The sequence below is a fragment of the Pituophis catenifer genome, unplaced genomic scaffold, assembly GCF_029215685.1.
Source record: "Pituophis catenifer annectens isolate HBS135680 unplaced genomic scaffold, rPitCat1.0.hap2 SCAF_4, whole genome shotgun sequence".
Classification (NCBI taxonomy): domain Eukaryota; kingdom Metazoa; phylum Chordata; class Lepidosauria; order Squamata; family Colubridae; genus Pituophis; species Pituophis catenifer.
The window spans coordinates 32,894,098-32,922,045 of record NW_027256884.1 but is presented as its reverse complement, the minus strand read 5'-3'; the positions used below and the strand labels follow the sequence as shown (position 1 = coordinate 32,922,045).

General features: G+C 39.1%; 1 protein-coding gene across 1 annotated transcript; it reads right to left on the bottom strand.

Annotated features, from left to right (window-relative positions):
* Positions 1-1,091: 1,091 nt before the first annotated feature.
* EDAR (ectodysplasin A receptor) lies at positions 1,092-27,948 on the bottom strand. Its single transcript, XM_070943382.1, has 11 exons — positions 27,898-27,948; positions 24,730-24,852; positions 22,239-22,420; positions 20,482-20,567; positions 11,481-11,567; positions 7,255-7,380; positions 5,953-6,027; positions 5,594-5,666; positions 4,729-4,888; positions 2,784-2,844; positions 1,092-1,455 (listed from the first exon to the last, which is right to left on the bottom strand). The coding sequence occupies exons 1-11, from the start codon at positions 27,946-27,948 to the stop codon at positions 1,136-1,138; spliced, it is 1,344 nt and encodes a 447-aa protein (XP_070799483.1). The 3' UTR covers positions 1,092-1,135.

Sequence of the window (27,948 nt, the reverse complement as noted above, 5' to 3'; positions counted from 1 at the left end):
CCATGCAAATTCACATACCATGAGAAATTGGGAGCAGTGTTCTCATTTGCTCTGAAATAAGCCAGATTTATTTCAAAAATAATCATGATAATTCATTATATTCAAATGTAAGAGGGAGCTGTGCTTGTATCAAAAGTAGATATTTCTGTTTCTTCATTAACTACTATTGTTCCTATTACAGCTGCCCAGAAAAAAATTGTTTTGGGTAAAGTAAAAGCATCACAGGAAAACTAAACATACCACGGAAATTTCTGTTGGTGACTGCAACAATTCTAGTCAAGAAATCTGTAATATTTTTAAATGCTAAAACATAAAAGTGTTTCAACAGTCATTAATTTCCTTTGCATCTAAAGTTGATCAATTTGATAGATTTATTACAGGCTTCTGTCTCTCATTAATGATCTCTTTTCAAGAACTAACAAATATTCCCATTTGTTTGTTCTAGTGCATAAAAGATGGTCCCGATCAGATGTTTATGAAATGCAATATTACATTAATAAATAAATTCTGCTTATATTATAAGTACTTTAAGTTTCCACTAGTATATATAAAAATATTGCTGAACTTTTTGTTAGGACCACTTATGCAAACTCTTATTTGCTATAATTGGAATAAATTGGAATAAAGCTATAGATCTTGGTAGAATGATAATTCAGCCAACTTCACCTACAGGCATGGATTTTTTCCTCCCCCAAATCCATAATATATGGGAGAAAAATTATAATTCAAAAAATACTTCTTGTAGCAGCACAGATTTTCATATAGATCACTATTTTTGATGTGACATATTCATTATCCAGGACTGAAACAAAATTAACCCATATTTCTTCAAAGCAAGTAATGATACCAGTAGATTGATCTGTACTCGTGCTTGTAAATGGAACTGTAAATGAACTGTAATGTCTTTTGGGGATATAAACAAGTCTTGTTGAAAAAGTCTTCAGTTCGAGCACTTTGTATTTGATTCCAAAAACCAAGAACAAACCTTGGTTATTGTTGTTTTTTATTGTTTCAATAGCAAAAACGATACTGAAACAAAAGCTACAGACATTTCAAAAGTTTATCTTCTTCTCAATCCCTTTGTTATTTCAATCACCCCATCATCGTCTGGAAATGAAAATCACAAAAATGCAAGTCAGGAGGTCACAGTTGGATCAGGCTTCGGCATCACTTGGGCCCACTCTAGGATGTCTACACAGAGAGACTCTACCGCATCCAATCGCTCAATCTGAACCAGTTTTGTCAGCAGTTCTGGGATACTATACCCAGCTGTGCTGATGCGGTCGAAGAGTTGCATGCCATCTGTCATGCCACCAATTTCATCCCGCTTCAATCCAAAGCTTTCAGCAAGATGGCGCCAGGTCTTCACAATGGCTTTCTCGGTGTTGTAAGTGGAGCTGAGCATCCTGCTGGTCTTTTCCAGACAATCAAAGGGCAGCTCTGTGGGACTGAGGCCTGGAAGGAAGTTCACAGTCACGTTATTGGATCTGCCTTTTTACTATTTCACTTATCTATCCCTTAAGATAATATTACATTGTATACTCCAAATGAAAAGATATATTCACATATATCGCATTTACACAGGGTTGACATTATCTGTTGGGTCATCCCCATTTCTACTTCATGGTACTTTTCCTCACTACTGCTAATTCTTCAACAACGTTCATTCTATTTTGCTGCTTTGATTTCATCTTATAGAAGAAGCAGCAGCAAAGATTGTTGAGTCTCTTACTTTATGTTTTAAAGCATTTTTTATTTTTACCTTCTCCTGGAATATATACTAATCCATTGCTTCTCTATCCCTTGTGATTTAAACACTTGCCAACGTAACCTTCTGCCAACCTTCACATGAAGCAACAACAAAATTTAATTAAAGGAAAGAGATTTGTGTCTCCAGCCTCAAAAGAGGCAGGAGAAATGGTCCATTTGTACCAGAACTGGGAATTTGGGTCTCATTGAACTACATGTCTAAACTGTTTCAGCCCACACAGCTCTTCATGAAGGATGGTGGAAGTATTCCATCATCTGAGAGGTCTCATGTTCCACAGCCTTTTATGAGAAATTCAAAAGAACCTTCCTGCAATATTTTCCTTTTTATTTGTGTGTGGGTGTTTTTTTTTTTTTTTTTTTTTAAAAATCTCTTCATTTTGGGAGCAATGCACTCTGTATTAGTTAACTTCCCACATCTTATTACAGTTAAGAACAAATCCACCTCTGAAAGTTTCTTTTTCTTCAAAAGCTTCTACTGAGATAAAGCAAACAAAACAGATGTGAACAGCTTATATCCACAAATGTGTAAGTTACTGTATATAAGGTGTATATGTTTTGCCTATTTTACAGCTTTTAAATAATGTACAGTATATCACAGACAGTTATTTTCTGAGTCTGGCTGTGTACATATATAATTAATCAGCTTAAAGAACCCTACAATAGAAGTTTATTTTAACACTTTCCACCTTGTGCCATCTGTCTTCTAGAATAACTATTGAACTGATTCTTAAACATCACAGATAAAGGCAGGATGCCTATGGGACTACAAATCCTATTACTGGAGTTTTTCACAGAGATTGTTTACAGAAGAAGTTTTCAAGACTTTTCCCTGTTGAATTCCAAATGTACCAAACACCAACCTGATTCTGGCATTAGAATATTCAACTTTACGGGATTAATCTGTATCTAGTATTTGTGACTCCTTGGCAGTGTTGAAGCTCCATAAAAACGTGTACTTACGAAAGCAGTTCATACATGTTTTCAGTTTCTATATTTTATTTCTTTTCACTCACCTTCTGCCACACTGCATACATTAGTGTATAGGTCGAGTATCTTTTTTCTCCGGCTTTGTATCTAAGGAAAATAAAAGGCAAAAACATTTATCTTTCAAAACTAAACTGACCTAAGTCATTCAGGATTGTGAAGAATCAGAGGCAAAAATGGCATTCCTTATGTATTTGGTATGGTATATAAAGTAGCTTTGGTTTGAACATAAAACAAAATATGAATCTTGGCTGTAAAGTTAAAAAATACATATATTTGTGCATACCTAGCTAGAAAGAAGGAATTGTGTCAAATTGTTTGTGCTTTAAATGAAATCTACTCTTTTCATTTTTGTTCAAAGCACACACTGCTCTGGCTTGGAATCCAGAAATTTATCCCTCAGGATTTTATTTCTAAGAAGTTATATATTGGATTGGACGAACTATTCAACTCTTAGTTCTGAATCCATGGAAAATGGGGAGGAAATATCAAGATTATCATTGGCACTGACAAGACTGAGGCAGCTTTAGGCAAGATTCTTCCATGTGGCTTCCTTGACATTACTGCTTCTCTTCTCAGTATGCAACCTAATTATTATTCTCATTTAAAAAGAAATCAAGAGAGATCCCTTTTATTCTTTCTTGTGCACTGTGTCACAATGGACACAGAAGACATGTTTTTGAAGTTGTCTGCACTGGAATGGTTAAGCCCACAGAGTTGGAGGCTGGAGGTGTCAGACCTTTTCTCTCCCAAGCCCTTTGGGGATTCACACCTTTCCCCTTCTTGTCCTTTGGGTGATTGATTTGGGGATACCTTACCTGGAATTGTAATCTGTATCTATGCTTACAATTTGGGAAGCTGCAAACACTCACCCCACCTTCCATTCCTTCTTCCTCTCTGTCTTACAGAGTGGGCAGTTGTATGTTGCAACTGGGAGTATCAGTGGGATTTGAGTACATTTAATGAAAAAGCACCTATATCAAACTGTAAGGGCACTCTGTACTATCAAGTCCATAAATGTTGCTGGCATATTTTTCTGATCAGTGCCAGGCATAACCCCTCCCTCCAGCAGCTAGTGAGCAGCTATCCCTCACTATCTTGTGTAGCCATTTCATATTGGGCTTCTCAGTTCTCCATGCTTTTTATGTATATAATTTTGTAGTTGATCGAACAGTGCCCTGTTAAGACGATGGTCTTCTCCCTTAGAAGCTCATACTCTATTCTATTCTATTCTACTCTGTTCTGTTCTGTTCTGTTCCGTTCCGTTCCGTTCCGTTCCGTTCCGCTCCGCTCCACTCCACTCCCATTCCCATCCCATCCCATGAAGCATGTTTCCTTTCCCATCCTGTGCCACCTTACTGCTAAACTTCATTTTTCTTTACTTTTTAAAACATCATTAAGTTGCAATATAGAAACATGATTCCTTTGCTTCTATAAACCCGAACTCTCCATTTTTTCCTTGCTGTAAAGTTTTTATGAACCCACAGAGGAAAATAGTAGTGAAAGAACATGTTCCCTATTGTTATGTTAATTGTGGAATTAGAACTACAATACTGTGAAAATAAAATAAAAAAACAAATGTCTGTCTTAGTGCCAAAGGAGATCATCTGGGAAAGAGGATGGGAGGGTGAAGGCACCAGGTGTGCAAACATTTGTCTTTTTGGCTTGTTAGTAGCCTTTATCACAGCATTTCTCAAACTTTGCAACTTTAAGATGGGTGAACTTCATGTGGCTATGGGATTCTGGGAGTTGACGTCCATCAAACTTAAAATTGCCAAGGTTAAGAAACACTGCTTTAGCAGTTTGATGGAAATAATAGAATTCCACCCCATTTTTAGCCTTTTTCTCATCAGCTCATCACAAAGATTCCTTCGTACATTTTTCTTTTGGATACTGTCCATTAAAAGTGCAACTAATCACTGTAACACATCATCAAAAAGGTCACTGATTCAACAAGGTTTCCAATTAACTTACTCCGGTTGATTTGTTGTTTGTTGAAGATTTATCTCGAGCCAAATGTACCAGAGACAACAAACACAATTCTGGAGTCCCTTGCTTGTCAATTGCAGCTTCTTCATCGCTGTCCATGCTGCGACTTAAAAGCCTCTCATTCTCTGAAGAAGCATCGTTTTCACTGGAAAGCAGCAAACGAACAAATAAATATGCTAACCAGGATTGCTTTTCTAAAACAGCAACATGCACACTTCCAGAAATGCCCTTTTGGATTTAAATTGCATACTTGTTAAATGTTTATTTAATATAGATGATGAATACTAGATTGAGTGTAAGTAAATACTGCAAAAAAAGGGGGAAACATTAACACTCTTCACTTGTATCTGCAAATTAATGTCTATCAGTATATTTATTTAAAAGTAATCCTGGTTTTCTTCAGCAATGTAGGACTGTAGTGTTCTGTGCATTTCCACTTCCAAGAGGACTTACAACAACCACGTGGCCAAGTCCAGGCCTGGTGAATATTTTACTGAATATTCATGAATGAATTCTCTGTACATATAGATCCACTCCTCACATTTCATTTAATAGGGACTGATCCACATATGCATGTGAACACCATCACTTATTTATAGTTTTAATTTTGAAGAGTTTAAGTAATGGAAACTGTTCCCTCTTAAACAATGCTTGAGCCTTCATTATTGTCCCTTCTAATTTATTTGATCTCATTATACCAGCCATGTCGTTGCCAATGAAAACTGCTTAGCAATTCACCCACTGGATTCAATGGGGCTCAGTTTAGAAACAAGCACCCATCCCCCCAATAGTTTGCAATTGTTGTCATGTTGTGCCCGCACTACCAGCATGCTGTTTAGGTAACACATACCTCTTGACAACCTTAGCTGGAGTTGCTGTCAATTTTCCAAATTCATCTTTCTCAGAGAAAATTTTTCCATTTTCTGCAATGGAAAAAGGATGTGAAAAGAACAAAGTGGCAAAAACACAAATCAGACACATACAGCAACAACCACCTGGCATTTGAGTTGTGAATACAATTGCCTTGCAGCTTCTCCGAGCAGGTAAGAACGCATAAATAACCAAATGCAGAGCTGAATTTTCATTAGTTTTCAATGCCTTTCCAATTACTCTTCCACTAACAATGGGAGCTTATGCAGTTACATTAAAGCAATGTAAGCTCTGTGGGCACTGATGTCTAAACAGCAGAAATTACAAAACAGTCCCAACCTTGGGCTTCTGTTTTTTCTTCCTGTACGTTGGCCTGGGCTTCTACCGTCTTCACTGACTGGCTGGTGCAGCATGCTGTAAGTGTAAAATACACGCCTTGTTAAGATTAACTCGTAAGAGTCACCTACACTACACCAAGCATTTTGAATACAAGATGGCAAACCCAGTCCATCCTTTTCACATTTCATTCTATCCCATGAAACAGGCTTCAATTCAACCCTTCCAAGACTGAGTGGCTGTGGTTGCTGGTGTCCCGGTATAGCCAGCTGGTGCCATCACTGGTTATTGGGGGTGAATCATTAGCCCCCACGGAAAGGGCCCGCAACTTGGGCGTCCTCCTGGATGCACGGCTGTCTTTGGAAGAGCATACGACAGCCGTGGCCAGGGGGGCTTTCTATCAGGTTCGCCTGATACGCCAGTTGCACCCCTTTCTAGAATCGGGACTCCTTACGCACGGTCACTCAAGCACTCATCACTTGTCGTCTGGACTATTGTAACACTCTCTACATGGGGCTCCCTTTGGGCTGCACTCGGAGACTCCAACTGGTGCAAAATGCGGCCGCGCAGGGGATTATGGGAGCGACGGGGCGCTCCCACGTGACACCTCTCCTGCGCGAGCTGCATTGGCTTCCAGTGGACTTCAGGGTGCGCTTCAAGGTGTTGGTGACCACCTTTAAAGCGCTCCATGGCTTTAGGCCAGGGTACTTACGGGACCGCCTTCTGCCACCAATTGCCTTCCACCGGCCGGTTCGGTCCCACAGAGAGGGCCTTCTCAGGGTGCCGTCAGCCAGATAATGTCAGCTGGCGACCCCCAGGGGGAGAGCCTTCTCTGTGGTGGCACTTACCCTCTGGAATGATCTACCTCCAGAGATACGAGTGATCTCAGACCTCCGGACTTTTCGTCGGGCCCTAAAAACTTACTTCTTTCAGCTAGCCGGGCTGGCCTGATTCCATGTTGGTTTTAATGTTTGATATTAAAATGTTTGATTTTAATTGATATGTTTTAAATTATGGGCCAAATTCTATTTAATTAGTTTTAAATAATTATTTTAACTTTTCTACAAATGTTTTTATTTTGGCTGTTCACCGCCCTGAGTCCGAAAGGAGAAGGGCGGTATACAAATTTAATAAATAATATTAATATTAATAATAATAATAATAATAATAATAATAATAATGAACACAAGGGTTGACACTCCAATTGTGTCACTACAACTGCCTGCTTACCTTTTTTTTTATTCTGCTGCAACTTCCCCCCCTCCCATTTCAAAACTGTAATCTTTGCTATTAATTGACAGTTACCTTGAGCTGAAGTTTTAGTTTTCATAATGTAAAACATGATGATCAGCACGATAGCAATAGCCATTATGAAAATAGTTGACATGGCAATGATAAGAGCAGTAGCCAGATGCCCTTGACCAGAAAGATCTCCTAGAATGATAAACAGGGAGAGAGAGAGAAAATATAATTTAAAAACATTTTCAGGGTTAATCATCAACTACTTTGTTTAATTATTGATCAAATGCATCTAGGATCAATCCAATATTTCTAAAACAGATAAAAATCCTTCCAATGTTTTGTTGTTATCTCATAGATAGTACCAGCATCATCTTAAATCAGGGTGCCATTCTGTAGGCTTGAAGAAAGCAATGATTTCTTTTTGATGGTGCTTTGCTTGCTGCAGTTACTTAATAAGCAACAATAAAAAAAAAACCAAAAAACCCCCATCTAACAGTTCATTGGAGGTTATTTTTAATCTACTAAGTTTGTAATTATTAACCTAATTTTAATAATGCTTTAAAATTATTATTATTCATTTAATTAAGGACTGTAGTGCACACAGCAGTAGCATAGTGACACTCCCCTAGTGAGAGGATATGAGATATTGGGGGATTACTGTCTTTAGATTTGTATGTGCTGAAAATGGGAGCATAAAAAGTGGAATCGAAGGTTGAACATGATTTAGAGATTGTAGATTGCCCATGTCTATAATTTACAATTCCTTGAGAATAAATGAAAGTCAATTCAGAGTATTTGTCTTTAATACAAGTACTTGTACATTTATATGTACTCTTAAACAATTAACTGAGGATAATATAATCAAACTAAATACAATTAAAAGGTAAACTTCCCTAATGAAAATGAAATGTAATTCTCTACTGTCCCATCCAGCTTCCTAAAAAGGATTTAAGAAAGCTCCCAATCTGCCAAAACAGATTCCAAAGATGTCCAGGGAGATGAGGAACACCCTCCTCAGCTTTGAGGAAAGCAACTCTTTTAATAGAAGAGCTTTAATAAAATCACATCACATCTTTATCGATTGCAATCAGCACTAAATGTAAAGGCAATTTATTATGAAAATAAATTCTACTACATTTAGCCAACTAAGTGTCTACAACAAAGATGAAGAACTAAATCAGAGGTGGGATTCAGCAGGTTCTGACCAGTTCTGGAGAACCGGTAACGGATATTTAGAGTAGTTTGGAGAACTGGTAGTAAAAATTCTGACTGGCCTCGCCCCCATCTATTCTCTGCCTCCCAAATCCCAGCTGTTTCGGAAGAAATGGGGATTTTGCAGTAAACTTCTCCTGGATTGGGGACGGAATGGAGATTTTACAGTATCCTTTCCCTGCCACGCCCACCAAGCCACTCCCACCAAACCATGCCATGCCACACCCACCAAGCCACACCCACAGAACCGGTAGTAAAAAATTTTGAAATCCACCACTGAACTAAATGTGTGTGAAGAACTGTATTTTTCTGAAGAAACACTCTGGCAGGACAAATGCTAGTGCCATGATGGTGAAGCTATGGCACATGTGCCAGAGGTGGCATGCAGACCCCTCTCTGTGGGCATGTGCGCCATCGCCAGTTGCTCTTCCTGTTCTGTCACGCGCATGCATGCCGGACAGCTGCTCTCTTCTGTGTTCCGGTGGGCACATGCAAAGACCAGCTGGCCAGCAGACATGTGCATGTCAGAACCCAGAAGAGAGCAACTGGTCACCGTGCGCATGCACACCAGCCAGCTGCTCTCTTCTCGGTTCCGGTGCTCCGGCACGCACACAAACACTCCAGTTTCAGCACTGAGTGCCAAAAAGGTTAACCATCACTGTGCTAGTGATTAGAGTTGGGAGAACAACTTCTTAGTTTCCTGGGTCAAACCTTTCCCTTCTAAGCAGCCAATTCCATTTCATGTCTAGCATGTAGAGCTCATGTCATTTTAATAATATACAGTAACTATACCTAGGATTGTGTTGCCATACTGTATAGTATTTTAATTTAAGTCAACTGAATTGTTCTTTGCTTGCAGCAGAATAAAAGGGTGGGCTTTATAAACCTCTATGTTTCAGATTGCAATCTATCTTCACTCTTTCAATCGTTTTTTCACCCTCCTTTCACCGAAGAGCATTGTTCACAGAGCTCATTCAGAAAATAACAATAAGAGAAAATGTAGTTTTGGATGCTCTATCCTCACTAGTCAATACCCATCTCAGAATATGACATTCATTGCAAATTGTGGACATTTTATAATGGCTCACTGACAATTCCAGTTTGTCTATTCAGTCTTTTTAGTATTAGCCATGAAAAGATCAAAGCTGGAGTTGAAATCCTTCTGCCACTAGCATTTATTTTTATTTATAATGGTCACCTAAAGGTAAGACTTGGATTTTCAGTAGAAATGAATCTGCCATTTGGTTCCTTGACTCTTCGCAATGGATTCTTTTGGTCGTTTTATTTTGTTAAATTTATTTGCTACCTATCTCACTGTAGAGATAGTAGATACTATGTAGAATATTTTATTATTTATTTTTTTGTTTGTATTTTATTTATTTATTAATATTACCAGTATATGGTTCATCACACAGTCAGCCAGAGGTTCCAACTGCGATTACATTATTATAAACATTATTATAAAATAAGTATTCTTATTTGAGCTTTAGCAAATTATCCTTTATAAGCCACCTGGAGTCACTAAGTGCGAATTGGACAGCCATATAAATTTCAATAAACAAACAAACAAACAACCTTCTTGGGCCATGCAGGCATTTCAATATATTTTTCTGCAGCTTGTTGGTTTTCGTTTTATGCCAGTTTGAAACATGCAACTGGCAAAGAAGGTAAACTTGCATCAATTCAAGAACATCCCCAATTTTTATATTTGTAAACTGAGACTTATTATATGCGGGTATTCCCCAGTCATGCATAAAAGGCCCTAGTGTAGAAGTCTCACTAAATGCCTGGTAAATTACTTCCATGCAAGTGCAGCACGTTCCCTCTCCTTGCAATTAACTAATGAACTTGCTGGGCATTCTTCACACATTACAGTGATGATTACTCTTGGGATCAGAACAAAAAGCTGCTTTCATAAACCACATACCCCAATTACAAGGCTGCATATCATTTCCATATATATGTCTCCTAAGCAAGGATCTGGTGTATTAGCAGCCAAAAGCTTGTTCATTTGACTACATTCCATTAAATTTCTGCTTTCCAAGTCAGTTACACCCAAGGAGATAAAGCAACTAAATTAATTTCCCTGAATAGGTACATCCATTGGCAAATGAAAGTCATATAATTCATCTTTACTGAAGTAAACTGATTGCTGAAGAATAATTCTGAGGATTCCTCACTTCAGAGAAAAGAAGCCATTGTGAAGGCTTGTCTGTCGACTGTAGTCCTTTTACCACCTGTTCTTTATAATTTTCACTCTCCTGTAGCTTTGTAGGGATTTCTCCCCTTGGAGAAAAGAACACCCCCCCCCCCGTGTCCTGTTGGCCTTTTGTAAGTCTTTAAAAACTTGGCTATCTACCTGGGTCTGAAGCTGTGTTAAGGGCCCTGTTTCTTGGCTTTTCTGTTAGTTATTTAACTATCTGGGCTACCGTATGTATTTATTTTTTGAATGTTTTTATTGTTATCAATTCAGAGGTGATATTCAGCAGGTTCTGACCAGTTCTGGAGAACCGGTGGTGGAAATTTTGAGTAGTTTGGAGAACCAGTAAATACCACCTCTGACTGGCCCCGTCCCCATCTATTCTCTGCCTCCTGAGTCCCAGTTGATCGGGAGAAATAGGGACTTTGCAGTAACCTTCCCCTGGAGTGGGGAGGGAATGGAGATTTTACAGTATCCTTCCCTTGGAGTGGGAGGGAATGGAGATTTTACAGTATCCTTCCGCTGCCATGCCCACCAAGCCACACCCACAGAACCGGTAGTAAAAAAATTTGAATCCCACCACTGTCAATTATTTTAACTGTTTTTATAGTTTTAGAATTATGAACTCCTAGTGTCACTTAGTTAGATAGGCAGTTCTAGAAATGGAATGAATGAATGAATGAATGAATGAATGAATGAATGAATGAATGAATGATAGAGCCTGGTGGGTAATAGACCCTAAACATTCACTTGGTCTTTCCTAGTTGTGTCATTGCATTTGCCAAATTTCCTTCAAGCTGACATTACAAAGGCTACTGTGGTCCAAAGCCTGCTATTAACTACAAAGAAGAATTAAATCAAGATCTGCTTTTCTTACCTTTGTGCACATGTTGAAAAGGAGAATGAGTACTTGTGCCAGATGTACTTGGGAAACTGGCTGACACACCAGAAGTAACTCCTGTGCCTGTAATAAGAAACAAATTTGCTACACACTTTGCTGGTTACTTGCAAAATCTCAACTTTGAACTGCTTTTTTTTTTCATGAACAGAGACCAATTATTTGAGATTCCTATCCATTTAAAAGATGACTTTATATGATTCAATTTATCCCGCTGAAATGCGAAATAGAGAGTTGGCACATTTTTGTGTCTGAATGGAGATATTTACCCATTTTTATCTGAGGCAGAGAAGCAATTTATGATCCCAAACATTTTTTCCAGAAATTAGTTATTGATTGATTTAAAGAAGACATGCTAGCTAGAGGACTAAAAAAATATAGTACACATTTTCTTAGACTATGATCTGTTACATCAGCAATATGTTATTTTATGCTGAAAGAGGAGTATTTCAGTATTATCAGTATTATACTCTATGCATTGGATGAAGTAGAGTCTAGTTGAGAAAATGTTTTGCTATAATAAAATTTGGGTGTTTTTTAAAAAAATTTTAATACTATATTTTATTTATTTATTTATTTATTTATTTTATTATTTAAATTTTTATACCGCCCTTCTCCCGAGGGACTCAGGGCGGTGCACAGCCACAATAAAACACATATATCCATAAAGTTTAAAAACAGTTTAAAACATATTAAATAATTTGGCCCTATATTAAAAAACTAAAACACCCATTAAAATTTGTTATTTAAGCCAGCCCAGCCTGTTGAAACAGTAAAGTCTTAAGGGCACGGCGAAAAGTACGTAGGTCAGGGATCATACATATCTCCGGGGGCAATTCATTCCAAAGGGCAGGTGCTCCCACAGAGAAGACTCTCCCCCTGGGAGTCGCCAGTTGACATTGTTTGACCGACGGCACCCTGAGGAGTCCCTCTCTGTGGGAGATATGGCTACTAAAGAATTAAAACAAGACCAGAAACAAAGATTTTTTTAAAATTAAGGACAAAACCAAAGGTAGGTACAAAAACAAAGAACTGAAACTTTGGAATATGAATACTTCTATAAACCTAAGGAGCAATACAAATATTATTTAACCTCCAATTTAATTGTCTTTTTAGAGTGATATTTCTATAAATGACAAAACAAGCAGAGGCATCTCTGGGAAAAGGTGCAAGGGGAGATCCAAGAGAAAGAGACTTCATACGTGCATAGTGTTATTGCACAAATGATGCAGTTTGTTTCCTTTGAACATGTGAATGTGCTCAAGGATCGCGCCCAATAACTCCACAGGCAAGTATTCATCAGTCCAGATATAGTTTATTAACAAGGCATCTTATCATTACAGGTACAATGCTGGAACTGCTGCTGGACCGCATGGCTGACCCTTAAGTACCCCTTGGGCGTGGCTAAGGTAAGGAGGGGTTATTGGGTTAGGGTGGACCTTGGGGGTTGGCTTGCCTGGCCCCCATGCTTCCAGCTCTGTTCAGAGGCAAGGCATTTATTCCTGACAAAACCCCCTCTAAATGCCTGGCCGAGATGTTCTTGGGCGGTGCATACCTGAGATGTCATTTCTAAGAGGACACCCAATTTTGATGTAAGATATGTGTGCTGTTTGTTTTGTAATGGTTTTGTTAGAATGTCCGCTGTTTGTTCTTCGGTGTTGCAATGTATAACCCTTATGAACCCTATGCTTGCGAACTGTCTAACGTGTTTGTACTTTATGTCAATATGCCTTGACCTTTGGCCGACTGCTTCAGCCTTTGATATTTCCACAGTGGCCTTATTGTCTTCGTGTATGGTGATTGGATAGTTGGGTTCTGCCCATATGTCCCATTTGGACAAACAAATGTATTCAGCCTCTGTTGTGGATGTAGCTACCAGGTCTTGTTTGCCCGTGTGCCAATGTACTGGGCTGTTGTTGAGGAAGAATATGTAACCTGACGTGCTCTTCCTGCTTTTCACATCCCCAGCCTAGTCAGCATCTGCGTAGCATGAGAGTGTGGGTGTTGTGGTTTTCTCGGGTTCTAGTGCTAGGCAGGCATCAGCGCTATGTTTTAGATATCTCAATACCCTTTTGATGGCTTCCCAGTGGTATACGGTGGGTTTGCCTACATGTCGGGATAGCAGATTGACTGGTAGTGCGATGTCGGGCCTTGTCCAGTTCGCAATGTATAGTAGAGAGCCTATGGTTGATCTGTACAATGTGTTGTCTTTGAACGCCTCAGATTCATTATACATGTCCTTTATGAAGTCTGGCTGCATTGGCGTTTCACACCCTTTGGCGTTTGTCATATTGCATTTATGTATTAGTTCCAAAATTTTGTCTTTCTGTGATAGTTGGAAACCTTTGTCTGTTTTCGTGATTTGCACCCCCAAGTATTTATCTATCTTACCCAATATTTTCAGTGAAAAGTGTTTTCCCAACTCATTGGCAAAGTCATTGCATTTGCTAGCCTGATCACCAATATACAGTATGTCGTCCACGTATATCAAGACATATTCGAGAGAGTTGCCTGACTTCTTAGTGAAGAAGCAGTTGTCGGCCGAGGTGGCTGAGAACCCCATGGACTTCAGTGTTTTGGATAAACATTCGTACCAGCGTTTCCCTGATTGCTTGAGTCCATACAGGCTTCTGTTCAGGACCCAGGTTTCCCCCTTCCTGGTGCTTTGGCTAGGTGGCGCTCTCACGTATATTTCCTTATCGAGCTCAGCGTGCAGATAAACGGTTTGCACGTCGAACTGGTGCACTTCTAGTCCAAGTAGTGATGCAATTACCAATGCACATTTTACGCTCTCGGCCCTGACTGTGGGGGAGTAGGTTTCAGTATAGTCATCAGGGTATTTTTGGGCGAACCCCTGAGCCACCAGCCTAGCCTTGTAGAGGACTTTGTTTCCCTCTAGTGTTTTGACTTTGTAGACCCACCTGGTGCCTATGGGTGTTTTGCCTGCTGGGACTTCAGAGGGGGTGTATACGTTTATTTCCCTCAGGCTGTTCATCTCCCTTTCCATGGCTTGTTCCCATTTTGCTCTTTCCCCATCTGGTAATTTTAGTACATCCTGATATGTGTTGGGGGTTAATTGGTTAGTGTGGAGGGATAACACGTAGTCCCCTAACCTTTCTGGCACTTTGCCCCTGTTTGCTCTGATTGGCCTGGCAGGGGGTGTCTCAGTGTCATGCATGTACCTAGCTTCTTTCTCTGTGAGTGAGTCCACTTTGATACATGGGTGGTTCTCCTTCCACTCCTTCACTAGTATTCCCTGTCTTTTGGGTTTGCCCCTTTCCCGCTCTCTGCCCTTTCCTGCGTTGTGCTTCATCTCCCTTTGGCCATCCCCTGGTCCGTCCTTGCTAAGGGACACCTCGTTGAGGTGTATCTTGGACCAGTTAGTGTTTTCGTGAAAAACAGCTGTTCGTGATATCACAAACCTGTTGTTGCTCGCCGTGGAGTGAGGAGCTTGTCTCTGCAGCTCCCGGGTGGAGGCCCCAACCTTCCGGATGGGCCTTCGGTTCTTCTTTGGTTGGCCTCGGTTGCTCAAAATCGTCACGGGTCGCTGCCTGGAGCCTCGGGAAGGGGTGAGGATCGCCGGGGAAGGTCAGAAGTCCCGCTGGGGCCGTGAATGGTCCCGGATGGCCCGGCCTTGCGTGGATATCGCCTCCTGGTGTCGGGCCGAGTCCCCTGCCCACCGATGGACGTCCTCTCCCTGCGGATGGTCCCGTGGGCCATGGATCTGGTCCCGGTCGTCGGTCTGGTGAGTAGTCCCATCGCCTTCGGTGCCCCGTTCCTATGGGAGGGCTCCTTGGGAGTCCTGGGTGGCCCTGGTCCTGCGCGGTGGTGGCCTGTTCCCCTGGGTGGGTACCGGTGCTGGCCCTCTTCACGTTAGGGTCCCCTTTACACTTTTCCCTAGCACCGGGGTGCGTGTCCGGTAACTTCATTTTTGTCCCCTAGGGCCGCGGTAATTAGTTCGATGGCTTTGTTGACCTTGGGCTCGGTAGGCGGGCCTGTAGGTTTTGGCTTTGGGCTTTCTTGTTTGTCGCAGTAGTTTTGGGTGGCTACTTTGGAGTAGGCCCCGATTCCCGCCATGAGATTTAAATCTCGGGAATCTATTGGTGGTTGGTCGGCCATCTTTGGTCGACATCACCTCCCAAGATGGCCACCGCGTAAAGGGCGTGAAGTCTCCTTTGGCCTTTTCGGTGGGTTTTTGGTGGGGGCAGCCCTCTCTTACCGCATCTTCGTCGGTGTAGTCGGATTCATCTTCATCTTCCTCACTCGCTGCTTCACAGCCCTTGATCAGGCTCCGGAGTTCCGCGATGAGGTCGGTGTTGCTCTGAGATGAATCTATCAGTTTCAGAAGTCTTTCTTTCAGGTCGTGCATCTCTCCTTTCGGGCTCTCGTGTTCCTTCCACCCCTCATTGCATCTGGCCGGGGTGCATGGGTAGTGGAGTAGGCTTTTCGTCTCGGGTGCCTCTCCTTGCGTGGTTTCGGGTTGGGCAGGTCATTCTGCCATCTTCTTGGTGAATGCCCTGGTATTCACCCTGTCCGTCGTGGTCCTTTGCATGATATGGAGTATTAGGATTGGGCTGTTAAACCATCCTCTGCTACCATATTGTGAATGTGCTCAAGGATCACGCCCAATAACTCCACAGGCAAGTATTCATCAATCCAGATATAGTTTATTAACAAGGCATCTTATCATTACAGGTACAATGCTGGAACTGCTGCTGGACCGCATGGCTGACCCTTAAGTACCCCTTGGGCGTGGCTAAGGTAAGGAGGGGTTATTGGGTTAGGGTGGACCTTGGGGGTTGGCTTGCCTGGCCCCCCTGCTTCCAGCTCTGGTTCAGAGGCAAGGCATTTATTCCTGACAGAACATTAATTATGTCCCACATGTCCTGGCCTGATATCTTAACCACTATAGCAAATTGGTTTTATTCGTACATTGTTACAAATTATAATGTCAACTCACTAGTCACCAAGAACTGATAACTGCAATATTTTGTAAGCAGGTAAAATTGTTTCTTTTCTTTCTTTATGGAATTTAATATTGAAAAGAAATAAAAATACAGGGGTGGAGTGGGGAGGAAAGCATTTTAGCAATAGCAATAGCACTTAGACTTATATACCGCTTCATAGTGCTTTTACAGCCCTCTCTAAGTGGTTTACAGAGTCAGCATATTGCCCCCAACAATTTGGGTCCTCATTTTACCCACCTCAGAAGGATGGAAGGCTGAGTCAACCTTGAGCTAGTGAGATTTGAACTGCCGAACTGCAGCTAGCAGTCAGCTGAAGTAGCCTGCAGTACTGCACTCTAACCACTGTGCCACCTCGGCTTAATTATGAAAAAAGCATTCATATAGGCTCCTCCCTTTCATTCCTAGCACCACCACCTTTTCCTTCTACTCCAGATGTATTCTGAACTTACTTAAATTTTAATTATTAGTAATTGAAAAAATTAAAATCAAGGCGATTGTGTGACCTTGTGTGAAACTCAACTGGTATTAATCAAACCTTGTTTGGAGGTTTGATTCATAAGACACTAAGATATAAGATAAGCTGAGAAGGGAGGAGATAACTTTTATTATTATTATTTTTTACTGTGAGTACACTGGCATTACATTAAAAATGAAATTCTGTTGCCTGCTCTCAAGAGAAAGTTTGGGATTGTACGCCATGTACAATCTGGCTAGGCCCATTCCAGACATGGTTGCCCATGGTTGCAACTGCAAAGGGCCTGAAAAAGGGCATCTGTCCACTGCCCTGTGCAAAGCATTCCCCTCAGGAGCTCCCACTCAATCCATGCTGCAACAGCACAAAGTGACCCTCATATATATGGTTAAGCCAAGGCAGTGAGCCTGATTCACAACTTGTAAGCCCAGAGTTTTATGGCACCTAAATATATACTATTATTTTGTATATATTGAATTTTGTGAATTCCCAACTCTATACCATGTGCATGGGTTTGACAATTAGTGTGGTAATACCTTAGAGCAGGGCTGTCAAACTCGCAGCCCGCGGGCTGGATGCGTCACACTCAGTTTAGCAAAGCGGGGGAACGTCCCGATACGTCATGTGATGTTGCTGTGATGATGTCAGTTTGACACCCCTGTTTTTGAGGAAATGTATGTCACGATGTGCTGCAGCTTTTCATATATCATAGATATTGATAAGCATATATCAGTGCTGGAGTGAAAAGTAATATGGAAATAGTTGAATTGCATGACAGTGAAGCAAAAAAAGAAAAAAGTGTATTGTATGTAGTATGCAAATTATTTATTATTTTTAATTAATTTCTAATTGAACTTCCATTCCTTATGAAAGAAGAAATTAGCCTAGGGGCCTAAAGGAGAGAATTAATATTTTATTTATTTATTAAATTTATATCCATATTTGAGTCAAATCATTCTGTAGTGAAAAAATTATTACTATTCTGCAGTTCTGGAATATGAATCTTAGCTTAGCGCAGAGACACCCAATAAACTGAACAGGAAATTCGGTTCTCTAATACAATGAAATAAATATCTCTCACCTTAAGAGGCAAAGTAATGTGTATAGTTTAAATAAAATGTATTAAATAAAATTTTATACACTATATTATGTAAAATGTTTTAGAAAATGACATCCATTTTCATTTGCCCAACAGAATACCCATGATTTTGAATAAGTCTTTTCTACAACAGTGGGAAGCATTTTCCAAGCAATACTAACTGTGAAATATAGTGTACCTTTAACTTTTAAGGATGCTCATTTGAAATCCAAATAGTGTTCATGCAATGTTAATAAACTAGTTTTATTTAGCTGGCCTGTTTCAGCTGTGCCTGCATTCACTATCTGTAACGTGACTTTGTGCTGACATTTATTGCTGTGAATTAAATTGATGATCCAGTGAATCTGGAGCTAGTTCCCTGACATTTTTTACTTAGTCTCTCCCTGGCAGGGTAAATATATTTCTCCCCCATTTTAAAAAAAAATTCTTTTGTTACATGTTCTTTTAGGACATTTTTAAAATATGTATTTATACTTTTATTTCACCTGTATTATTTTTATAAATAACTCAAGGTGTGGAACACTCCTCCCTCCTCAGTTATTAAATCCTTATCCTCCTTGTCTGGTTAACTGATACACTGCTTGAAATAATTTACACCATAAAACAAGGGTGGAGAACTATGGCCTTTTTATGACTTGTGGACTTCAAGTCCCAGAATGCTGGCTCAGGAATTCTGGGAGTTGAGGTCGATAAGTCATAACGGGGCCATAGTTCCATACCTCTGCCATAAAACCAGATCCCATTATAGCCAAGGGCATATAATGTCTATAAGTTTTCAATCACTCGCTGCTTTGTTTACATAATTTACATAATTGTAGCATAAATTACAGAAATATGTACCGTATATAAATCATGGTTCAATCTTGGTAACTTTAAGACTTGTGGATTTCAACTCCCAGAATTCCCCAGCTACCCATACTGGCTGGGGAATTCTGGGAGTTGAAATGCATAAATCTTAAACTTGCCAAGGTTGCACACTCCGATATAAATGAAATAAAATATGGTTTAATTTAAATTCAGGTTTTCTCCCTTGCATCCAGAGTTGAATTAATAGAGATCCATAAAATAAAAAGTTTCATTACATTCGATGGCAAGTTAATTATCTTCAATCTGTTTATTTGCTTATGCCTTGCTTTACTTTTACCTCCATACTCCTGGCAAGCCAGATCACACCCCTTAGCAATTTGCCCAAATTTACAATTAAAATAATCAATGTACACATACAATGTTGGAAGAGCAAATTCATAGGGCAATAGTCCAGTGAATAAAGATATTGGGACTGTAATTGATTATCATTGAACTTGAATAATGCAATTGCAGGAAGGAAGAGAAGACTAAATTCTCCTGAATGAATATCAGTATTGAAATGGATTTGGGGTATTCCAAATTATCAGCATTTTATAGACTATTAAAGAGTATTATTGAAGTCAATATTATTATATGCAAGAACTTCCAAATAAACCATTGGACTATCTTATTTTAATAAAAAAATAAGAACAATGGTTGAGGTTTGTTGAAAAAATGGTATAAATCCTTTTTTCTTAAATTGAGATTTATATATCCACTCATGCCCAAAAGGCTGGCTGTTCTGTTCATTTTGCGGGAATTGTAAAATGACGGAGGGGAGGGGACCTTAACGTATGATTATGGATTTAATATCCGTATGTTTGTTAATACAGTTTTCTTTTTGGGAAAATGAAATACGGTTTAAATTTGTGAATTTGATTTGATATATGGACATTTATTTATTTATTTATTTATTTATTTATTTCTTTATTTCTTTCTTTATTTATTTATTTATTTATCAGACTTATATGCTGCCCTTTCTCCACAAGGACTCAGGGTGGCTCACAGCAATAAGCAACAAGAAGTCCAAATTAAAATTCAAACAATAAAAGAATCTAAAATTCCCATTAAAACCCCTTCAGTCCAGGCCAGCCTGGCGAAACAACCATGTTTGAAGGTCATGGTGGAAAAAGCGAAGGTTGGGGGCCACCTGGAGCGCCAAGGGAAGCTGATTGCAGAGGGTAGGTGCGCCTACAGAGAAGGCTCGCTCTCTAGGGGCCGTCAGCCGACATTGCTTGGCCAACGGAACCCCAAGTAGGCCCTCTCTGTGTGAACGCACCGGGCGATGGGGAGCTGTTGCTAGCTGCAGGTGATCCGCCAGATACTCCGGGCCTAAGCCAAGTAGGGCTTTATAGGTAATCACCAACACCTTGAACCTTGAATAATATTTAAGTATTATACCTGATGTTTTCTGCACTGGAACTTTTGATTTTTGTAATAGAAAATATAAAACTGCATTCTTATAAAAGAGAATTATGAAAAATCCAAAATGTTACCCAGTCAACAGATTCTATGTACAACATCACAGTATTTAAAACGGCCTAAAATGTAGGTTAAATTTAAAGGAAAGTAAAATTAAAATGGAATCCAACTTACATTCTTTAGTGTTTGGAGGCGCCATAGAACATGAGTAACAAACCATCCCATATATATTCCGAGGCCTGTTTTCTAACATATAATAGCTGTAAAAAAGGGCAAGACAAGGAAAAACTAATAAAACTGGGTTTACTGATATTAACTATGGTTGAAATAATTAATTACTGTGTAAACACCGTATTTTAAATGCTTCAATATTATCTATTTTCCTTGCTTGACTAGAAAAAGTCCCTTCTCCACTGCCTCACAAGATTAGTGAAATCAAGCTTGAAAGGTCCGTGGGATATCAGTCTAATCCAACATACATTTGTGCACAACATTTGCAGTAAAGTTCAACACACGTTTCTAAAATTAAATATTTTCTGCACTAGAAATTTCTGGCAGAGGTAAACTTCCAGACAGATCCTGGCCTTAACTGACACAAAAATAATATCCTTAGGTACTGAAAAAAATCAAGGGTGTAACCTGGTTAGGAAAAACATGATAGTTAAAATAAACACCCAATGAATTTATAGGAGCTTTGGCAATATCCTGTGTTCAGCTAGGCATGTACAAATGTATTTGCCAATCTTCAGTTTGGATTTTATGCAAAAATTAAGTGGGAAGGAATTTAAGATTTATTCCATATATCCATTCCCATTTTGCTAATGATAATTATATCAAGGCAAGACAACAATGCATTCATGTGGCTTAGGAAACACGTTTTATGTGCCTTTATGATGCTTTCTCTCTAGCTTCAACTGCTCCTCTGTTACTTTTAGGAAGCAAAACCTGAAATAACATTATGATGAATGCTAAGCAAAAAGTCATTTATTTGTAATTAGGAAAAAAAAATATTGCTACTCTACTAATTGCTTTGGATTGGACCCAGAATTAGAGAAGGTCAATTAAGAATTGGGAAAGTACTTAAGGTTGCAAAACTCTGGATAGCCATGAGATGGCAGCAAACGAATACAGAAAACTGATTCCTATGTCATCTAGTGGTCAAGAGCCTGGTGGCGCAGTAGACTAAGCTACTGTTAAAGTAGTATTTAGTTGCCAGCTGCCTGCAATTACTGCAAGTTCAATTCTCACCAGGCTCAAGGTTGACTCAGCCTTCCATCCTTCCGAGGTAGGTAAAATGAGGACCCGGTTTGTGGGGCCAATAAGCTGACTTTGTATAAAATAGAACACTGCTTAGGGGGGGCCAAAAGGCCCTACTAAGCAGGTATATACAAAAGTATGAAGGCTATTGTTTAAAAGCATTGTAAGCCGCCCTGAGTCTCCGGAGAAGGGCGCCATATAAATCAAACTAATAAATAAATCTGGATTTATGGTGGGTCTATTTCTACTGGGTGGAAAAGAGCTTTATTGGCAGGAGTGGCTCATGAAAAGACCACCCTCATATCTGCCAAAAAATGTGCCTGGCTTTGGAAGCACAGAACATCCTCATGTCACTTCTTACTTCAGTTTGGTAGGTAAATTAGGCTTAAAATCATCAAGATTTAAGCCATGACTACTTTTTCACATTGCTTGCTATGTGAAAATAAAAGTTTTAGATCCAAAGATCAGTAGTGGTTTCTAATTTTAAGGAACAAGCAGGTGTGCATTTGAATTGATATTTCATTTGCTTTAATAATCTTGTTTCCTTCTTTAACACAAATCTTTGGGGCCACCTTTATTACCTACGTACAGATAACTATCATGCATTTAAGTGAATGCAGAAAAATGGAGCATGCACAGAATGAAGACTGTCAAGACTGTAATTAAATGCTTACCCAGGGAGACAAGGTCCACATTCGGCATCATTTTCTTTATCTCCAGGTGTCATCACTGTCGCCCGAAAGAAACCTTCACAATCTTTGTGTCTCCGGCAAATATGATATCCACCTTTAGAAAATTTTTCTGATGGGCATGGGATGCAACCATAGTCTTCATCTCTAGTGCCATACCCACATGTCTGTGATAACAAGAGCATTTCAAATAATCCAATTTTTTTCAATGACTTTTACAAACAGATGGAATTGATGGCTTTTCCTCCTTTTCCCCACTGGATAGCCATGGCTTTAGCAGATTGCCTGAAGATTACTTTGGTAATCTCTGCTTTGCCTTCCTGATAGGATTAAATAAGAATCCAATCTAGAACAAACTAGAGTGTCACTGCGTTATGTATTTGTCAGCCGAGCTTCCATCCTAAGACTTACGGTAGCCTGCCAGAGAACTTTATCACATCTCTGTAGCAACAGAGATAAGACTGCCTTGTGATTTCTTAGCTACTGCGCATGTCCAAGTTTAAGGAAGAAACTTCCTGATCTTTTTCCTTTGTCCGTCTGTGATAAAACTGCAGGTAACAATGTAGTTAGTAAGTTTGTTTTATTTTTTTTTAATAAAATGTTTCTTAGAATATATTTCGGGTTTTCTTTCTTTAAAGTATACAGCATGGAAAAACAAGATCCATCCGTCTCTAATCAAGTGCAATTACCCCAGGGCGGAATATTGACGCTTCGACATCACAGACGAACAAAGGAAAAAGATCAGGAAATTTACCTCCTTAAACTTGGACATGCGGCTGCTGTGGCTGAGGCTGCTGTACTCCATCTGGGATACCCAGATCTTTTAACTGTGCTGTTCTCCAAATTCAGTTTTGAAGGAAATATGAAGAATGCCTGTAATCAGAGGTGGGTTTCAGCAAGTTCTGACCACTTCTGGAGAACCAGTAGCAGAAATTTTGACTAGTTCGGAGAACTGGTAGTAAAAATTCTGACTGGCCCCGCCCCCATCTATTCTCTGCCTCCCAAGTCCCAGCTGATCAGGAGGAAATGGGGATTTTGCCCTGGATTGGGGAGGGAATGGAGATTTTACAGTATCCGTCCCTTGCCACGCCCACCAAGTTGCACCCACCAAGCCATGCCATGCCCACCAAGCCACACCCACAGAACTGGTAGTAAAAAAATTTGAAACCCACCATTGCCTGTATTCCTGTGAAGAAAGACCTGGCCTGCCTTTCCTTGTCTGTGACAGGTCTAATAAAAATAGGACCCTTCTTTGGGGTGGCACCTAGTCTTTGCAGAACCTCTCTGTCCTCCCACCCTCCAGGTGTTTGTGGCTGGTTTCTTGTTTCTGGTAGACAATAATATTTGTCCTTTTTTTTACTAAGCTTTTATGACACACATTTAATCTCATTTTAATCATAATGTTGACCTTCCTTTGCTTTTAAAAATATACTTTAGCTCTTTGGGTTTTTCTCAGTACTGACACAGGAGTTCACTAATCACTCAGCACCACAGTTACCTAAGCTCAGGCAAGGGACATTTAAAATTTCACAGTCTTCGGTGTGAACATGAAGGGACCCTAGCAAAGGTCTTTTTCACTATGCATTTGTCCTGCTTATTTGCATTAAAAAACTGAAAGGCGGTAAGGTACAAAGGATGAAAAGGGATGAAATATCAGGGAAAATCTTCTGTTCCTGCTGTTTCTCTGTAGGAAGGTTTTAAGAATCTCTTACGTACCACTAGGTTTATGTAGGACATTCTTTCTTAGTCAAAATATGGTGCCCATTAAAAAAAATTGCTGCCAAGGATAATTATATTTCTAAGGCAAAGTAATTATGGGAAATTGCACTGGAGAGAAACTGTTCCTGCTTTGCTGGACTTACCAACCTTGTCTGAAATCCTATTTGGAACACGAAGGCTATTTTCTTACTTCATAGCAGTCCTGTGAAGGCTATTTTCCTGACAGTGAGGAAATTTAGAATAATGATACCCTGCACCACAGGGAAAATGACATTGTTCACTGCCATTGTCAAACAAGACTAAAAAAAAGTGTACTTTTGTTGGCCTATGGATATGATTCAGTACAAATTTCTATTTTTATTTGGACAAATAAGAACATCAGAAATTGCCTTTATAGAAGAAGGCCAAACTTATTTAGTCTGATATTGTTTACTGCTCTGGCTAGGAGGAAGGATTCCTCATCCCCACTCTGTGTGTGTGTGTGTGTGTGTGTGTGTGTGCGCGCGCGCGTGTGCACATTCAAGGAAGAAGATATGGTCTTTCTGTCTTTCTCCTTATGGAACATCTCTACTTTCAACTTCTGCATGGAAAACACATTCACTACAGCTACATGAAGACAGAAGGAGCAATGCTTTTAAAAATATGTTTTATAGTATTTTGAACACATTTCTTAATAACAGTGTTGTCTTCTGTGATACATTTTTTAAATTGGCACCTTTAGAAGAAATGATCTCAAGAACATCACAATGATGCTCACCATATAAGGTTCTTCTCCTGGCTCACACTGTGGACACTCATGGCACATTCCGGTTGTCTGATTGTAATACTCATTTTCACCACAATTAGAATATTCAGCATTACCAGAATACACAAGTGATGCCTGTATCAAAAAGTAAAGCTTGGTTATTCTATTGCCAGGTTGTCATAGTTATTTAAAGGCAGACATGATGGTTGGCTGAATCATTGGGCTTAAAACATACAACCCACAACCCACCTCCCCCAATAATATGGGCTACTGGACATTGAAGAAACTATCTCCCTTCAAAACCTGTCATGAATCTTCTAATCTTTATGAGCTGAACCTGATTTCATGATTTCACATTTTCTTGGAATAGAAAAGACTATAAATACATTTATGTCTACTCTTTATTTGACAGGCAGGCAGAAATATGAAGAATGTGGTATTTGGAGCAATGGCTAAATTTTAAAAATTGTCCGCATCTTATTTTGTTAAAATATGAGACATTACAATTGAGGGCATGTGTGAAGACATATATTGAGAACAATGGAAGTGAAAAGGGAGAAAATTACATTATCAATGGTTGTAAGGTAGACTTCAAAATTAGAATAAATATAAAAATGGAGCCCATTTTTCAAAAATAAGCATAGAATTTAGCTTTCTTCATAAAATTATATCCCTTTTAAATAGAATGTAAAGCCTTGGATATTAATCAAAGACATATAAGTTTATATTTATTGCATGCTAATTGTGGATCTGAAACAAGAAACAGATGGTTTGTTTGAAAAATTATGTCTAAAATATCTAATAAAGAAATATTATATTTTAATTGTCTATAAATGCGATATAAAGGGCAATATTGTTCAAAAAAGATGCCCAAGGTTATTTCCACATTAATGGCTTATAATATCTTATAAGTGTCATTCATTTATCATTGTGCCAAAATAATAATAATAATGCATACAAGATTTATATCACTTCAACGATGGCTGGGTGATGATATGAAAATACGATACAGGTGCAACAATGACCAACTTTTCTGCAGAATGGGTATCTCCTTTCACAAATGCTATTTTGTTAAGTTATCTGTTTGGCATAATTAAAAAAAGGTGAAAAGGATATGATTTTTAGATGTAATGTTTAAATTGCAGAATTATTTTATGTGGTTTACGAAGGACTCATAAGTTTTATAACACTGTTTACAACATCCAGTTCCAAATTCCCCTTGCATTACTTAGGCAGGTTGTTTATAACAGGGATCTCCAACCTTGGCCACTTTAAGCCTAGAGGACTTCAACTCCCAGAATTCCCCAGCCAGCTGGCTGGGGAATTCTGGGAGTTGAAGTCCTCCAGGCTTAAAGTGGCCAAGATTAGAGACCTCTGGTTTATAAGTCCTCCATGCATACAAATTAGAGGTTGGGGTCATCACCATGGAATTTGTGTGGGTTTTTTTTTTACACTCATCAGCCCTTTTAGTGAGACCTAAGTTTGCTTTATTCTTATTGACTTATTAATATTTTCAGCTTCATTACAGAAAATTGTCCATGAGAATATGATCAGATAGTATGACAGTCATTCTGTGTATAGGCAAAGCCCCATTGCATTTTGAGAGAGCCTCCATTTCATGCTCCCAGCATTTCAAATCTGCCAAGCTAGTCCCAAAAGCAAATTGAAGCAAAAATGCTTTTATTAACATAAAAGTACTGAATATTGTATGCCTTCTTAGTAACGCTTTCTAAAATTAGCTATCTGCAGCTATTGTTCTCAAGATCAAAGGAGTCCATTTCCACTTATTTTCAGAACTTTTCTGAAGCAAATATTACATTGAACATAAGATAGCTTGGACTATATAGCAGTTTCAGCATTTCAAAATTAAACGGATTATTTTCTTTTGAGAACTTATTTTTCGTTTGTTTCTTTTTTTATAAACTTCACTTATCCCCAGAGTAAGAGTGAAGAAGATGAAGCCCTGAATGATAATTCCCAAATCCTTTTTCCTTCTGTTAGCTGAAGTTTATAAACTGGAGATTTTAAGCTTATTCCAGGTTCAGAGGATTACAGAATTGCTCTTAAAATTGCCCTGAGTTTATTCAAAGCTGCTTTCTCGAAGACAAAAGGTTTGCATATGACTACATTCTCTAGCAGTGTGTAAGATTGATCTGCTATATTTACCTGCTATATGTTCTCTATTGCTTGAGGTCAAGACAAGAATACTTGAGCAACTTGTTTCTTTTACCAATTGGTGAAGTGATCATGTTGGAAATTTCTTGTAGATTTCCTCCTAAACTTGGCAGAGTTCATTCCCTATTAATCTGCCATTACTATTGCCTTCAGGCCCTTTGAAAGATATTCTGTTTGGTTGAGTAGTCAGTAACATAAACCAATAACACTATGGCTTTTGCTTGTTTTCCTAGCTTAATTTAATCCAGAGGTTTCTACAGTAAGCCAAGGTCATCTATCTGAATTTCTGAGCAAATATGCGTATTTTTAACATAGAACTCCTCCTTCAATTCCATTGCTTTTTAAGCACTATTGTAATTGCATGATTCTTGCCTATCAATTTGTTTTCCTGTAACGAGTTCAGACTCCCCCTTGTTTATTTTCCATGCTGTGAACCTTGATTTATCTAGACAGCGAAGGCCATGAACTTTATGAATCCATGTTCTTCTTCATTTTTAATTGAGCAGCTTAATAAGTCCCTTTATTGAATTTGATGCTGTAAAAAACTTTTTTTTTGTAGTCTTTGTGAGAGGCAGACCATCTTGTCACAGCAGTCTATCATCCGGTAATACAAACCATGATTCCAGAAATCAAATCTCTTCCATCCCTTTCCACTCCTACTTCACAGAGTGGAAGAATGAAAGCTACAGGAGCTGCTAGGACATTCTGCTCTCTTCTTTCTCCATCTCTATCCAACACAAACCCTGGATTTTGTAAAAGTAATAAACCTTACATGTACTTTGTCAATCAGATCAACCTAACCCCTTGAGTTTCAACAATATTAATGACGTTTATGCGTTTGGTTTTTTTAAAAGACATAAAAAGGTGTTTTTAAAATGAAATATTCTGAAGTAGCTACATGGAAAATTTTGGTTCTGATTAATAAAGCACTAATGAATGGTTCTTTACTGTCAATTTGCTACAGTTAATGGATGGACCTGCATCTTATGCATTCAAAATACCTACTATGAGAAAAGGGAACATATGAGTCCATCTGCCTTCTCCCAGATACACCAT